Source organism: Ambystoma mexicanum, chromosome 2q, assembly GCF_040938575.1.
Source record: "Ambystoma mexicanum isolate Mex_15411 chromosome 2q, UKY_AmexF1_1, whole genome shotgun sequence".
NCBI classification, from domain to species: domain Eukaryota; kingdom Metazoa; phylum Chordata; class Amphibia; order Caudata; family Ambystomatidae; genus Ambystoma; species Ambystoma mexicanum.
In genome coordinates, this window is record NC_090924.1 from 1,346,603,242 (window position 1) to 1,346,620,643 (window position 17,402).

At 44.3% G+C, this 17,402-nt stretch overlaps 2 protein-coding genes across 4 annotated transcripts in view; one reads left to right on the top strand and one right to left on the bottom strand.

Annotated features, from left to right (window-relative positions):
• Positions 1-17,402, bottom strand: part of OSBPL10 (oxysterol binding protein like 10) — a 2,898,140-nt gene that overhangs the window by 1,609,714 nt on the left and 1,271,024 nt on the right. For all 3 annotated transcript variants that reach the window (XM_069648807.1, XM_069648805.1, XM_069648806.1), the window contains one exon: positions 8,606-8,720. In XM_069648807.1, coding sequence (XP_069504908.1) covers positions 8,606-8,700 — 95 coding nt within the window. In that variant the 5' untranslated portion in view covers positions 8,701-8,720. The remainder of the gene's footprint in view (positions 1-8,605; positions 8,721-17,402) is intronic.
• The window catches only part of GPD1L (glycerol-3-phosphate dehydrogenase 1 like), a 255,694-nt gene that overhangs the window by 91,427 nt on the left and 146,865 nt on the right, over positions 1-17,402 (top strand). The window lies entirely within an intron of this gene.

Below are 17,402 nucleotides of genomic sequence, written 5' to 3' on the forward strand. Positions count from 1 at the left end.
GTGGAAAAATGGATGAGCCACATGGCTTGGCCAAAAAGAAGTGCAAACTGAGATCCTTGTGGTATCCCCAAATTTAACAAACTCTGTCCTTGCTTTTCCTATAGATCAAAAAGTGAAAACTTTGGCCATGGTTATGGTTTCGAAGCAGTCTATGGAACCTCGGGTAAAAAGTTTTGTTGTTGGTCTGTCGACTAATATGTAATATTACACCCGCACAAGCTATTTGGGTACAATGACCATCTTATAACAAATGTCACAACTATCATTGGCGCGCAGATTGAGGATTGCAACTCTCTTCTTAAGGGTATTATCAAGGCGCTCTGTTGCTTTCAGAATAGTCACTAATGCCTCCAGATATAGCCATGTTTCCCCGGTGCTGAGGAGGGTTCAATTGCCCCCTTTTGAAGCTCTAGTTTCATTTTCTATATCATGGCTTGCAAAGCACCTTGGTGCCATTCCAAATACTTCTGAGGTGCAGGTCTGCAGAGAACCAAAACTGTTGGGCCCTGGTTTTGTCATCACCCAACTTAATGTTTGCCTGGACCTTTTCGGTATAGGCCACTAAATAAGTAAAATTAACTTGAGAGAAGATTTGCCATATAGAAGTTTCATTTATTTAAATGAAGATCCTTTTGCTTCTTTAGGTCCACCCTCCTTTCTTCCTTTTGCTTGCTGAATGAGGTCTGGGCTTTGATACCCCTGAGTTGCCAGCATATAAGTAGATGTTGGTTGAGTGGAGTGCAAGGTTGCCACTTTAAAAACCTTTGACCTACACGTTTCCCTCATTTTTTAAACAGGCTACCATGAGGGTCGCTTGAGAGAAATTAGGCTTCCATTCAGACTAATACAACCAGAGAAGAGAGGTCATTGAACTGCCCAGAGCATGCTGTGCAAGCAACTGTGATTCCCCCTTGTTGAAAAAGCGGTCACTGGATGTGGCTGATTTGTCTAATTTGCTTCCTTTCTCTAGTCTTTCGTTCGCTTTGAAACGTTGATCTCTCCTCTTCTTTCTTCCTTCGAGTCCTCTTCTCTGTTGCACCGCTTCCAGTCTGGGTTTCAGCCAGGAATGGGGAACTAGTGTCCGGTCTCTGTTGTGGATGACTTAGCCAGGCTGGTTGACGGAGGTGGTGTTGGAGCCCTGATATTGTTGGACCCGTCAGCGGCTTTTGACACAGTTGACCATCACATTCTCCTCCCCTGCCTGGTTTCCACTGTCCTGGCCTGGATCACTTCCTTCCTGACGGATAAGGGCCAATCTTTCTCTTCCTCCTTTTGCTTCTCCTGTCCCTCTTTCTTGCGTGTTCCTCAGGGTTCTGCTTTGTCCTTATTGTTTAACATTTATGTTCAGCCTCTGATTGGGCTCTTCCGCTCCCACTTCCTCTGGTGCTTCTCTTGTGCGGACGACACACATGTTCTGGTGTGTTTAGATCTTGTCAGAACGGAAGTGTCATCACTTGCGTGGCTGGCTGGGGGCTGTGAAAGAGTGGATGGTGCAAAATTGGCTTAAGCTAAATGTGGGCAAAACTGAAGTTTTGGTGGTGGGGGCTTCTTCCTCCTGCTCTGAATTTGGTCTTCTTCCTTCTGGCCCTCGGCGAGTTTCCTATTCCAGTGACGGTTCTCAAAAGTCTTGGAGTCAACTTGTCGTCATCCCTTTCTATGGCCTCGCAGGTTAGTGCAGTTTGTAAATCCGGGCACATCTACTGAAGGTACTGCATAAAGGTTGACTTTCCTCCCCATGCACCTGCATCTGTAGTTTAGTCTTTGGTGACTAGTCACTTGGATTATATTCTATCTGGCTCGGCTTAAGGGCCTCATCCTCTTCAGCTGCTACAGAATCTGTCAGCTCGGGTAGCCACAGCCACCTCTCATGGCTCCCACATCAGCCCAGTCCTTGGAGCACTCCATTGGCATTGAGAAAGGATTTTCTTTAATCTCTGCGTTCACTCGGCCTACTATAAGGTTGGGGTGGTTTTCCTTCAGGACATGTTTGTGCCATACATTCTCAGTAGGTCCCTTCGGTCTGCTAATGATAGTTTGGTAATGGTCCCTAAGCTTCCTCTGAGCACAGTCGGTGGCCCGGCCTTCTCTGTGGCTGCTAGTAAGCTGTGGAATGCCCTCTCAGTTGGTCTAAGACATACCAGCAATCCTCTGCTTTTTCGTCTTTTGAAAACCCTTTTGTCTTAGCCTGGATGGTTACTGCCTGCTAGTTGCTTTCCTCGCGCCAAGATGCCCTGTGGTGTACGTGCTGCTAACCTAACATACTAAATGAGCTTTGCCAACATCGCTGAAAGTGAAGTGATAGTCGCTGAAGGACGTATGGAGGCCAGCTGTTCTACTACTTTATAGTTGTGTATAGTAATCTTCAAATGCCCAATTTAAACTGAGGTGTGTTGATGACGCTGACCCCAGCGCCATCTGCAATCTGTCGCCCATTTCCCCATTAGGATATGTCTGGCCTCTGGATGTCCTTGCAGCAACACTTTTAGCGATGTTGGAAAAACCTCTGCATTTGTGCCTATCGCTGTTGTCCCACCAATATTGCATTGCCTGTATTACTTTCTCAATTGAGGCGGAACAGTAACCTATGTCCCACAGAGATCGTGCAGTTTTCTAGGATCTTGATATAAACTTTCAAGATCTCCCTCTCTGTAGCTAAAGAGCCAGTTGATCCACTGATGCTGAAGTAATCTACAATGTTCTCAGCAATTGTCTAAAACTCTGTTCTAAACGGCCAAAAAGTGTCAGACCAATAAACAGTAAGTATGGTTATCATGACTGGTCTGATGTTTGGGCAAGAGTTTTAAACTCCTTCATTCAACCACTGCATTATTCTGAGATTGCGACATAGTGTGTAAAGCAGAATCGCACACAGAATAAGTGGTGAACCCCTTCGTGAGGAACATCTGTAACTAGTGATGGCATGTCGGCTGAAGACCATTCTAAGCTGTTTTAGTGATTGAGGGCAGTTCACCCATAGGGCTGTGACAGCACCGTTCCCATACTATGTTAATATATCAAAGTCCTATCCAGTCCACCCAACTTTTCATAGAAACACTGATTGTTCAGACTGTGTTAATGATCATTAATAAAATACTAATGAATCAAGTGACCTGTTAATCAGGCACTAAGACCCCGATCCCGCCCTCATCCTCTCCTCCACCTCTTGCATGTTCCGTATTGCAAGCCTAGTACCACATGGTCTCCTGTGGACTTGACACTCCCTCATGTCACCTGTCGCTCAGATGTTAGACCTAGGATATTTTTCCTGACTAACGTCATATGCTATTTTTTCTTCCTATGGTCTGCTCTGCACCAGTAGAACAATTTTCTACCATATTTTTCATTGTCTATCTCTTGTCATCAATTGTATTAATCTTTTTGGTTGGATCACTTTTGTATGCCGCCCTTGGGTATCTGTGTGATTTTTCAGCTCTCCTGGTGCAGATAAGCCATGTTCTGTCAAAACCCCATCAACTCCCAAACACTAACCACAATACACTGTTCAGGAGAACCCTACCAACTACAACCAAAACTCCTCATTGGTCACATGTTTTCTAAAGGTTAGACTGACCACCATCCCGCCAGTTTACATCCTTCCAACATTTATACAGACTAGTATGAGATGTAAAATAAATTTTCCTCCACACCCAGCAGGTAGGCATTTGTTGTAGTGGTCTGGACTTTGGTAAACTGTCTAAAGCAATTGATCATTGACTACACCAGAATGGTCTCCAGATCAGCCAGTCCTTGCATCAAATTCTTTGCAGGCAGGTTTGCCGGCCTTATTTAGTTTATCCACATTTGTCTCGAGAGGAAAGCTCAGGGTCAACACGCTCTCCTTGTCAAAAAGATGATGCGCGCACCACTGGTTCTATTCCCGGGTCTGCGATTAGAAACCTCTGGGTATTAATCTTCTTATAAATAACCAATTACTCTACTTACAAATGTGCCCCTCCATCTGACACGATTGAGCAAGATAACCCACTCTGATCTGCATAATTGCTAGTGTTCTTTTCCCAGTGTCGATCTGGTGCGTAGCTCTTTGCACATTTGGTCTGAAGTCCGAGAAAAACATAAGGTCCATGTTTTACTTCTCCAGCTTCCCTCACTGTCCTCAAATGATATGCATATCACAATAATTAAGTAAGTTGTCAGGGCATGGGCGGAGGTGGGTGGGGTCAAAGGCATTCTGGGCTTAGGCAGAGGTCTGAAGGATTGGTGCGCCCCTATAATCTGAGTCTTTCAATAGTTTGGCTTGGCAAGAAAATGGGGAATAAACATTTCGAGGAATATCTCTATTTTATGGGTTGTGTCTCCTTGCATCCATATTTTATCTTTTATAATGCGCCTATTACCCAAGACCATTTTCTAAGCACAGGACCGTGATTCAAACCTGTGTTGCCAATCTTTGTCTTTCTTCCAAGACCAGCACACTGCCCCTGAGCCATCCTCCCACCCAATCTTCCCTAATGGCTATGGTTTCTTCTCAAGAGGCCTGAAGAATGCCTCTGACTTGTCAATCGGCGTTTTACCATCATATCCGGGATTAATAAAACCATTTTAAGCTTTAACAAATTTTCTTCAACGGCGCGCACACTTTCCAGCCTTGTTGGTGTAATCATTGAGCTCCTCCAGGTGCATTTTTATGTCCTGTGTCCTTGTGGCAGTAGCCTCAACTTACCAAGAGACTCAGGAGTGGCTCTGTTTCCGCTCCAGCATGTCTCCTCCTGAGTCATTTCATGGTGCTAACTGGTGTTTTTTTTTTTTTTTTTTTTCTTCCTGGATCATTGAAGCTCTATGGTGACCGCTTTCTACAAAAACTAAGATTGATATACCATCCAAGCGGTCATATCGGCAGCTTGGACATCAACAGCACCGTTACTGTGATGCCTGTCATAATCTAGTTAATTCGGAGGACCTTTCCTGCACCTCCTGCTCTCCTATTTCACTTACGCCTACATTACACCTTGCCAGGTGCTTCTAGCTCTTGCCATGGCCTCCACTCGTATCCCTCTGTCCTAATGGTGTCCGTTTTCTCCAGCCTCCTTTCTGATAGTCCTCTCCTCGTCTTCCAACCTGCTTTGTAGCACACATCTCCACCTCTCTTCTGTTGTTGACTCTGTACTTCTCCACAGTGTTCCTCCTCTCTTCAACTCTCATAACTTTCTCCGTGATACTCTTCCACCACTCCCTTGTCTCTCCTTCAACATCTTCTATTCTTTCCCCCTTCCCTTTAAATGCCCCTCCAGCTGACTCATTCCTCCTGATGTTTCTGCTCACCACTTGTTTACTACTCTTGACATACTGACTTGACAGTGCCTCACCAGCCTTTTCATCTTAATTGTCAATATCCTTCTGCCACTCCTAACTCTCCACAGTTCTTTCAATTCCTCGAAGCGCCAGCACCACTTTCAGAATGGTAGGTGCTTATAAAGTGGACTGGCTCTGCCCCCTGGCATCCAACTACACTGTCTTGGAAAGGGATTGATTAGGCTGCGATTGTCTGTGCCTAACCTGCTTCCTCTTATGCTCTTCCCAAAGCTTCAGTTTGAGCCTTCATTAAGGCGGGCTGCCATTTTAGAATGACCTTTTAGAAAAGGAGCCGGTCTCCTGCTGCGGAATTGTACCTCAAGCACTCATTCGAGGTACTTGGCTGCAGAATAAAGCTTTCTCTGTGTGCGGGTGGTGTTGGAACGTGAGGAGCAGTACTTTCCCTGTAGTCAGTATTTTCCGGTTTGTAGCGAGTCCGTCGCCGTTTTGATGTTCACACGCGCTATGGGCTGCTCTTAAAGGGATTAGGGGCATGCTCTCGTTGGATGAACCACTGCCAAAAACTGTGGTATGGTCAGTAGGCTAGTCCAATCTCACCAGGGCCTAGTAGCCTGTAGCTGGTTGCCGCACTGGCTCCCATGGGCACTGCAGCCTCTGATGCAAGATACTGGCAGTGGAGGACTTCCCTGCATATTTGCGCAGACTCCATCTCTGTAAACTGGCTAGCTGTGGACACTGGCTCCAGGTATCTACTCAGATCACCACTGCTGAATGGCCACTCCCTTGACATACTCTCATGCACATTTGCGGTCCCAGGGCTACCTGTAGGACAGTGCTCTATTTTGGGAAGCACAGCACTTTCGGCACACTGGGCTCCAATCGTCCATAGTGCTGCAAGTACTTCAGTCGTGGCCAGCCCCAAAAGGACTTTAACCTCCTTGCTTCCTCTGCTACCCTCATCAGAGCTACACTTTGCTCTGCGCATTGCTGTACTGCTCTCTGATTGCACCTGGCACCGTGAATCTGAAGTTGCATGAACCTCAAGACAGAAGCCCTCCAGACTGCCTGCTTTCTCGGTGGCAAAATGGACGGGAAATCTGGAAGCAATAGCCTAAGGCTGAGGCTTGGAAACCGATCTTGCTCTGAATTGGAAGCCAATGTAGCTGCGGCCATAGATGGCCTCAAGAACAAACCAACTCAAAATATGGTTCTAGGGCCATTATTTAATATTCTTGGGCAGGGGTTCCATATGAACCGCCCCTCTTTTCCTCGTAACTTCTGGGTGGTTTCCTTCCATCACACAGGCCTCTCTGACTGATACTGAAGATTGGTAACCCCCACTATCTTATATCTGACTGGGTGTGATGGTCTAAGGGCAAGCACCCTTTCTCACTGTACTCTTGGGAACAATCTACGTGTAGTGTCTCCAACCAGTAGATCACATGCCCCTGGTAGCTCGCCTGATGCTTTGCAGTAGCTCCTCGTATAAGACACCAAAACGAGCATTGTGTTTGTCAGAAGTCCGTGGGCCTCTTCCCCTGCCCCGCCCTTTCCTCCTGCAGCTTAAAGCTGTCTCCCAACAAAGGGGATAACTATCCATAACAAAAGTAGATGGGGGGGGGGGATGTGCTTTGTGACCGTTGTCACCAAGAGGTGCAAATGATGGCTCATTAGAAAGGGGGGGGTGGGTCCATAAATCTGCATGCCTTGTGAAACAAAGCTGGGTCTGTGATCGTTTCGGGCTCACTGTTTCTTTAGATTTATTTCAGTTAGGAGTACTTTGCATGCTGGTAATTGCAGGCTTTCAGTCTGAATGGGGAAAATAAAGCTAAAGCTGTAAATTTTGTTTTCACTGCTTGCAAGAAAAAAGGTACATCCAGCGGTACGTGTTGCTGTTTATGGTAAAACTGATAGCTTCAAATAAAATGTTTTAGAAACTACCGAGTTATTTGTTTCAAGGCAGTACCACCTCAATTGTAATGGGTTAAGATGGAATTTGCTGTGATAAGGAGGAGCCCACCTGCGTGTCCCAATACAGGAATTGAAGCGCTAATGAAAATGTTACATTTAAGTAACTACAGGAAAAATGGTAGCTGTGCTGCATTCTGGTGCTGTCCACATGCATTTGTATAACTAAACAGGAATGTAAAATGAGATGTACGATCGATGTCAGGACTTGTTAAAAAATATGATTTGGGAATTCTGTTTCAGCCTATGTTTTACGAAACAGGAGTATAAAGGAAGAAATGAATGTGAGCAGTGATTTGTATGTATATATTTGATACATATGGGATGTATAGGATTAATATAGCCTAAACCTAGTTACTACGTAGGAGAGCACTGTACTAAACAGGGTGGTGAATACAGGGAGAGAACATGGAGGAGAGCCATGACATGGCAGACCAATTAATCGGGTTGATCCTCTTTGGCTATGTACACAAACCCGGTGATGAGAGATCTGTGGGGAACCTGTATGCATACGTTCAAATTCTGGCACAGGATTTTCAGCCTTTCCATATTTGATTTAAATGGTTGGTGTAACGTATGATCACTGCATTTGCAAAAAATTGGTACCAACACTATACAATTTACATGTAATTCTCCACCAAATGGAAAATTCCAATAGCTGCGTGGTCACCAACAGTACACGGTTTATGCCGGCACTGCCACCTTAAAACACATGTTGATGCCATTACAAAATGTTACAGTGGTAATGACCATTTTTGTGATGCTGGAGTCGTCCTGTGAGTGGTACGTGCAAGCCAGGCATAGCCCCTTGGTCATGTCCCAGAATGTCCTGCATGATTCCTGCAGGGAGAGGCAGCAATCCTGTGAGCTCGTTCTGATACTGCCTCCCTCTTTCATAAACAGCACAGGTGGCACATCACTACCCATTATTAAGTCATCCCTTGCTACAACCATACTCTTTGCTCAAAATGTTAATATGATTCATATATCGTCTAGTTCGGTTGCTATATGATCTGTGCATGTTTCAGGTCACTGCTATAAAACCACATTTTAGCTCATTGATTTACACTTTTTTGCATATAACTTGATAACATTGCTTCATCTTTAATTTTTTTCAGTTGTGCCAAATATTTTGACTAACCTTTAGAGCAGTCAAAGTAGGCCTTTGCTTATTTTTCATTGGCTGAATCCTGTGACCTGGCCGTGAGCAATTTGCATGAGTTGGGGATATGCTAAACTGGCAACAGATTGAATTTTTTGACAAAGCAGAGCATGGTATATGCTGAATTGGTTTACAAACAAATAACACATTGATTGCAATACTCCTCAAATGCACATGCAGCCCCAAAAGAAGCAAATAAACTACCTTTGTTGAAATCCTTGATGCAGATGCACCATGCGACAAAATGCAAAGGATGTACCATTTCCATCCTGAGTAGGAAACCGTTTTTTTACCTGCATAATCTACAGTGCACACGTTACTGTGGGGGGGAAAATAGAGTAACAATGAGAGGCTTTTTGCAATAATGCACACATTTTAAAAATAATTTTCACAAAGAAAGATGTCTGTGATCCTAAAAGTAGGTAAACTAAACGCTACAAATCAAATGCTTTTCGAGGCAACCTTAAAAAAATTATTTGATGACAGACTAATGTACTTTTAGCGATGGTGCTGTTGCGAAAGGCAGGGTTTTCTGTGGCAGAGTCTGTTATACCTTTTTTAAACTGTCCTGCATTTATCTGCCCTGCCAGGTGTGCAGTTAATTGCAAACCGTATGGCAAGGACGGTATCTGCACCATCAGCAAATGAGATTTCGTATTTCTGTGAATCTGCCCTTTACAGACATGAACTTCCTGAAATCAAAACTTTGATCACGTCTGACAGCATCTGAGTGCTGTAGCCGGTGCACTATATACGACTTTGAGGTGGGAGTATTTTACTGTCTAGTTTTAAACTTTGAGAGTAAATGTGATTTCAAGGGAGTTCTAATTAGTTTTTGCCTTTGCAATAGAGTTAAACCTATGCAACACCCAGCCAATGCGCTACATAAAACCGTTACATACCTATCTGCATTACCACTAAAGTCACTGACTTTCCATTTTACTAAAAATGGAACCATTTCATTTTTGTTTTGTAACCGTGCTAGCGTTGACTGGGGAGTCGGGTTTTAAATGTTTTTTGTTATGTGGTAGGTCAGACACGGACTCGGATTAGACACTTCACTGGTAGGTTTATTGACGAAAAGGAAACCAATGTCTTTACCTATTCTACCAGGCGCCCCTACCTAACAAAACTAGCTAAGGTGCTAGCTGGTGAATGCTTAAAAGCAAACCGTACACCGTCTGACTCTAACCTATCTGACCCTACAACTATTTTTAACAACTCAAAAAATCAGGTCGTCTCCCTTCTCCTGGCGTTTGTTTGACTTGTCTTCAGATGGTCTCTAGTGATTACTTGTACCAGTTTGTTCAGTTATTCATTCAGTCAAAGTTTATTCGGATGCAAAGATCTATTAAACATACAAATACAAAAGAACATCACAATTTCATATTTTAAAAGATTCTCCTTAATCATGTACAAAAATTCATAAAAATACAATGATAAATCTGTTCATAGTGAAACATGACATTAATTTAAACCACTGTTCCAATAATCCCTTCCATAAAAGGAAATATAACAATTATTTAGTCGCTGAGGAAGCACAACCCTTTTTATTCCATCATTACATTAAGAGCTTCCATCTCCCTGGCGCCTCATCAGACCCTTTCTAAAGTACATTGCTCTTTTCAAAAAGGAGAGCAATGCCCAGGCAGTGTAAATGGTATCTGCACTCAAAGGAAAGATGAGTGCTGCCTTGTAATTGCGGATCTCTGCCTTCACAATGTGGTTCTACGTATCCCAGCATAACCAATGCAAAACAGTAATACATGTGCCAGATCTTCACGCTGGTGTCCACACACCGGGCAACTAGTAGAGTCTGGGAACCCTTTCCATTTTACTGTATTTTCAAGCAGAAGGAGGGAGTCAAACCACTGGTCTTTGTTACGGGAACCCCAGATTAGGTATGGTTGAATCACAAAGGGTCTACTGATCGAGTGTTATTGACCAGATTTGATTCCATACTCCAATAATATTCTTTTCCTTGTAACAGCCTCACTCAGCACCAATTAATGGCTCCCCCCCCCCTTTCTACCTTTGTTATTAATACCTCAGGCGGAAAGAGTGCCTAGGTTGGCCTCCTCAAGGGCTTTGGAGATATAGACCAGCCAAGGAATGTTTTGCCAACCCACCTTTTCCAATTCATTTGCCCATAGCCGGACCCAGGTCAAAATCGGGGCCAACTCCCACAGGTCTTCCCAAAACTCCATTCCCATTTCGCAGTGAATTGCAATACTTGCAGCTGAATTTGGGAGCCCCAACAGTCTCCTAATTTGTTGTTTTATTTGCATTTCGTCAGCCCTCGGAAGCCCCATATTGGGACGCCATACATTGTAACAGCCATTGTTTGGGCACTGTAAATCTTGGATATCGCTTCTAGTGGTTCTCCCTCACACCGGGACATAAAACGGAAACTGCCCCAATTTGCTGGCTCAGTTTCGTAGATTGTTTAGCCAAATTTGCCTTTCCAGATAAAGCTTCCGAGAAGCTTATCCCCAGGTAATCCAATACCTTTACCCTGGGTATCGCCTCTACCGCACATAGCATCGGTCTCATAGACACAGGCCGCTTCCTGCCCACGCACGCCATCACAGCAGATTTTTTTGGTGTTAATTTTTAGACACAATTCGCACATGAATGTTGTATATGCATTGATCAGGGTCTGTAAAGCTCTTGGTATTCTGGCAATCAATACAGTGTCTTCTGCGTATGCAAGGACAGGGAAAGCGCTTCCCCAAAACTAAAAAATCTGCAAAATAATTATTATTATTTTGGAATTTTTGTTCTTCTTTTGTTTTCTTCTTTAAGGATTGAGCCTTTTCTCCTCCCCTGGCGAACATATCCAAGAGTTCTCTTCCCTATGTGCTATGAACTATTCAAGAAAATAGGAAATAATCTTTGCTTTCATTTTTGCTCTTTATCTGGATATGTTTTTATTGATTCCAGCTTGTTCTCATATTCCCTAGGCAGTTATTTATTTCACTTAGGCCTTCTTGGTCTCAATTGGTACAAAATGGGTCATCTCCAGAATATTTATTTTTCACTTCTTTGTACTGACTGTACAACACTTCCTTTTAGATTGTGGCGAGTATGAGCAGTCCAACAAGGATTCTCATTCACTCTTGTTCTGGTTTCTCTTGACTGTGACGAATATAAGCATTCCAATATTCATCCACTCCCCGGTCTTCTGTTGTCCATTTTTAGCTTCTGTTGTTAGGGCTAATGTCACCAGGGTTTTCGTTAGTTGAGGATCGGATTCCTCTCCTAATCTGGCGTCTCATGTCTTTTCGCCACCTTCTCTTCCATCCATTCATCTTGGATGGCGATCTGGTCTCTCGGGTGGCGAGTCGCCAGTGCCACAATGGTTTTGACGTTACTTGGACCACTGGTCCACTACAGTTTTCCTGTGGTTGGTCACGCCACTAGTCTCTGTTCTCTTTTTTTGGCTGCCTTGCACCCAGCTTCGGTTCTTCTGGTTACCGACGGTAACATGCCTGTCTCCTCCGTCTCTTGCATCTAAAGGATGCTTCATTCTGAAGTCAACCTCTCTGCTCTTATGAAAATCTTCCTTCATTTCCCCAGGCTCCTCCCACTTTTGGATTGACGTAGCAGTGGGGAGCGACTCCTGTGCAACTTAGTTTTTTTTTCGCTTTCTGTTGGGGGGGGTTCTCTTCTCCATACGTCCTTTGACCCAGTGGAATGGGAGTTTAAAAGGAGGTTTTCTATTTCATATTGGCAATGATGCATATTGGCTTTCTCTTCACAGATCTTATCCTCAGCTGTTACTTTGAAAGGTCCTCTAGGGAGTTCCCCCTTGGAACAGGAGTCCTTGTTCCTAAAGGGGGAGTCTCTCAGGCTGAGGCTCCGCTTGCCTCTACCCTAGAGAGGGTATTATAGTGTGTGCTCAGCTCCCTAGCCTCAGGGATGGGGGTGCTCCCCCTTGGGGTGAATGGACGAATTACTGCGACAGGTTTTGAAGATTTAAGAGGCTGTGACCGCTACGATTGCTGTAATGACAACCACTCACCCTTGACCAAGGGCCTTGATGCTGCTGACTATAGTACCATTCACAACATTGCTTGTATGTTAAGGGTTCATGGAGGTTTAAACTAGACATTGCATGCTCATCCATGCCCCAGATAAGGTTTTGAGGGGCACACACGGTTTTATTTATAATTGCAGTTTAATTTAAATTTTAAGAGTAAAAATAATGTGCCTCCTCAAGAGTGTAAATGGTATGTGAAAGGCAACAAGAACATTACTAAACTTGAAAATGATCAGAACACAACTAAAACGGTTGTGTAGAAAAAAAGTCTGGCTTGAAACAAGTAATCATTTGTGAAAAACCTTTTTGCACACATGAATATGCATGAGCACACCACATAGATGCATCTTTATGCATCATGCACCGGTAAGATATTGAAGCTGGTTGAGTGCTTGCTGCAATGTCCGAGATCTGCAGGTTCAAATCCCGGCAAGGCCAACTCAGCCTTTCATCCTTCTGATGAGTATCCACTTCGGTTGAGTGATAATTGTAGATATGTTCTATGTTCTGCATTTTGGCAAAGCCCTGTATAACATCATTAACAGAATAAAAGCACACAACACAGGAACTCTGGAAAAATACATCGGTGCGATGCAAGCAAGCATTCACTGCCGAGCATAATTTGTTTGTTAAAATAATACTTCCCAATTCTTTCCATCTTATTACTGCTATGATCCTAAAATGCTAGGAAAATAAATATGCATGCGTCGTTATGAAGGGCATCATTTCCATGAGCATCTACAGACCCAAAATGGCACAAGTGGAACAAAAACATTCCTCCTCTTACTGTGTGCTGTTTCTGACGGGCTGAACTGCTCCTACATGGCCTGCAATTGCATCCATGTAGCTGAGAATCTAGCGTTTATTCTGGTTTACATAAGTCACTTTCCATGTGCGTTACACTCTGATCTCAACTGGTCTGTAAATGGTATTAATCCGTAAAAAGACCCAATATGGTGCTTATCTGAAGGCATGGCTCTAGGTGTTTCAAGCTACACACCAGATTACTCAGCACTGGTGGATCGGATGCAGTGTCAGCCTTCACATTGAATGTCTAGATTCGTTTCCTACATTCTGACATGCTTGACAATTGCGACTAATTAAAAATAAACTAATAGATATGTTTTTGAAGTTATTAATAGTGTGGTAATACATGTAGTTCCTTTTTATATGAAGAGCAAATAAACCAGCCAGAAAAAGGTTGCTGCAAATTATCTTGCCAGTAGCTCCCACCTATTGGCCGATCACTACAGGTAGCTCTCGCTAATTGTACTAAAGGTTGGAGACCCCTGATGGGTGAAACCGAACCTAGGCTCCACAATACAAGTAGTACAAAATGTCTTCCAAACACTCAGCTCTCACTTAGTCCCTTCCTTGTATGCTCTTGTACTCTGTGCCCTGATTCTATCCTTCCTTTTTTCTAATTTCCCCTTTCTCTCACGCTTCCTCTGCAATGTTCTCCTTACACTCTTCAGCTCCCTAATACTACTCTTCCCGGGTCATCACTACACTTAACCCACAACTTCCTCTCCTTCCCTGTCACTCCCATTGACTCCCTCTTTGTAGCCTCATTCACAACCAAGCACCACTTTGTCCGACCAACCAATATCTCACCTTGCACATGTTTCCAGCAAATTCTCTCCACAATCCTCTGCACAGCCCTTCCTCTGCTTGCTCTTTGGTCCCCCTTCTCCTCACCCGAAGAACCCACACCTTCCGTTTCCAGTGTCCCTTTTTATCCATCTACTTCCCTAGTCATTTGTTCTTTCTCTCAGGTAGTTCCCTGGGCCAACCCCTGGCTTGCTTCTCCCCAGGAGCTTGGTTACAGGTAGGAAAATGCAAATGGGCGCGAGTTTGCCGCATTTAGAAATGGCATCACGCTTACATTACAGTTAATGTCCAAGTTCCTACTAGGGCTGAACTGAGCATTTAGAAAGCCGCTTTGCTTTGGGGATCGCTGTGCTGTTCGGCTGAAGGTAGGAACACTGTGTTTGGAGTGCCTTTTTAGATATGTGGACCACTCTGTGGTCCTGCTAAGTCTGATCATGGTCCCAGTCTGCATCGCGTAGAGCGCTGGGGTTGCGGGTCTGATGCGCAGCTTGCTCTGTAGTTCCTTGCTGGCTTTCTCCCGGTTGGGTTGTTCACTTTCTTCGACTGTCTAGTCTTCTGTGTGTTGTAGTCCTATGGGAAAAATGTATATAAAATGGGCCAGCATTGTGCATCATCGATATGGGGGGGGGGGGGGGGCAAGGAAAGGTGCTACTTGGTTCACTCGTGCAGGCTCATCTAGAAGGGACAGACTGGGGCACTTCCAACTCCCACACCCTACCTCTGGGTTAGGACTGGCTCTGGCAAAGACCCTGGTAGGCCTCCCACCCCATGTGTGAGAGGGGGCCCTGATGCCGTCTAGACGGGTTCAGGTCCTTGTCCGTGTCCTATTGATCAGCTTGGTTGCTGTATTTCGAACAGACTGAAGATCGGGGTTGCAGCAAAATTACCTAATCCCATGCCCGATATCCCAAGTGCCCCAAACTATGACTTAAGTCAATGGGGTAATAAGCTCTTTGATTTTCTTAACAAAGCAGAACCTTTGTTTGATTTATTCGAGTGCCATGTGCGTTTTCCAAAAGGAGTGTGCATCCAAAGTGAAACTTGGAGATTTTACATCTGCCGCAAGTTAAAGTTGCCCACATTATCTGCACATGGTAGAATACCGGGCATCCCCTTTACACAGGCTACCAGTGTGTCAAAATGTGCATCATGGTCCACAGTGGTGAAAGTTGGAGATTCGGAAAAATTGAAACCTCTCAATCCAGATATTTTTATCCTCGTGAATGTTTTTCGTACTAGATGCCAATGTAGTGTTTGTAAACAGTGTGAGGGGCTGACCTAGTACTTTAAACCAACTTGTTATCTTACTGAGAGAGAGCGCCTGCGTAAATGTGTGAGTGAGATGAGACATGTCTGTAGGATTCCAGTGGTAGGAGCACATGGAGGACACCAGGTTGTTGTGTGGAATTTCATGCATTTATCATTTCTGATGTGTGATGACTTTCATGTCTTGATATGCAATGTTATGTCTTGTTATGGAAGTGAGGAGCCTCCCCAGAGATGACCGGCACTCCAGGTAAGTGTATCGCGTAGGCTTTATTCATCATGAATGGTTCTGTTAAATAGCCAGTTATTTTTTTGCCGGATTGTTTTTTCAGAAAACAAATGACATCTTTTACAGAGTAAAGTGTGGGTTGGGGAGTCCAGCCCCCCCCCCGCACCTCCTATCTTATTGTTTACCCCCTATCCTCCCACCCCTCTTTTTTTTTCCCCTGAAACATTTCAGCCAAAAAACTTTGATCTGCCTAATGTTTCCACAGGTTCTATTAGGATGCCAGAACCCACAGCCTTAACACCTCCACTCCCCCCCCCCCCCCAAGCGCTAATATCAAGGAAGTTTCTTTGTCCTGCAACCCACAAGATATTCCTCCTTGACCACCCTCTGTATGCAACTGATGCCCTACTGTGAGGTACCTATTCTGAACTAATTGGGGTCTATACTTGTGTGTTGCCATGTAGCAAGACGTGCCTTTGAGCCACTGGCACCAGCATGCCCCCAGGTGTGATTCAATATGAACTTGGGACCTTGCGCCTTATTTTGGCATCTAGTTGCACACACGTATGCCTGAACCTCAATGGTTTGGTGCTACAAACACCAGTAGGTCCTCTGACACAGGTGGTGCCCCCTAATGCATTCTCAGCTGTTTTCTTTACTGCACATGCATGCGCACCTCCATTGCATGCTCAGACTGCTAATGCCTCACGGTCATGTTTTTAGCTCTTTGGGCTCCTGGGCCTCTTCACACTTACAGACCACTATGGATTTTTAACCAACTCAGTATGCCGGAGTGTTGCTTAACTTCTACATTCCAATACAATAGGTCCTACTCGACCCCTCAACCCCCCACCTCCCCTTTTTCCCCCCCTCCAGGGTCAACTTGCTTAAACTTATGAGGAAGGCAGACACCGCCAAAACATAAAGACCCTTGCGTCTCTTGATCTAGATACGCAAGAGGCATGCGCTAATTTGGATTCCCACCAGTGCCATACGTAGACCCTGAATTGACCTAACCAATGTTGAGACTTTCCACACATACCACGACTTTGGAAATGCGCATCAGCTCCATATTGTACCAATTATAACCAATAGGACAGTCTCTTCTTACATGATATATTATGTGAAGTTTTGCATGTCTTGTGGTGTTTTGAGATGATGATATGGCCAAAATGTTCTGTTAGATGAAATGTGAAGATCATGCTTTACTGTTTTTTTTTCAACAATTCTTTCTGGATGTTAATTCTCACTTCAAACCTTCATTCTCTTCAAACCTTTATTTTCCCTAAAACTCCCTGACTCCTGTTTCAGGTCTCTAGTTGAAAAATGCTTTCATCTTCTTGTACAGATTATTTCTGCTATTTGATTGAAATTAATAAATGTGAAATGTACACAAGTGCAGTGTGTTATAGCTCTTAAAAGAGTATATACAAGGACACTACATTAGGTGCAAACTGTCAACAGTGTATACAGTCCTTTTGAGACATTGTAGAGTGACTCAACCCATTGTTAAATTGATTCCTTTTCTGTGGGACAAATCCCACTTTACCTTTAGCATTTCGGTGCTGGACTGCCCTTGCGGGTGGGACAAAGATTGACGTGCAAATGGGTATTTCTCTTCTATGAAAGGTACAGTGAGCCAAAACGTGGTTGTGGACCCTCCGAGTGGGCACCTTCCCATAGAACAAGTTATTTGGCCGTGTTTGTTCTCAGTAGAGGGGCTCAGAGACCTTTTTGTGACACATACCAACTAAGCCACCCACGTAGCAGATGAGCACCTCTCCAAACGGTAACAAATCCCAGAACGTTGCACCTCTCCAACCAACATGTCACTGCTGGGGCAAATTAATCAT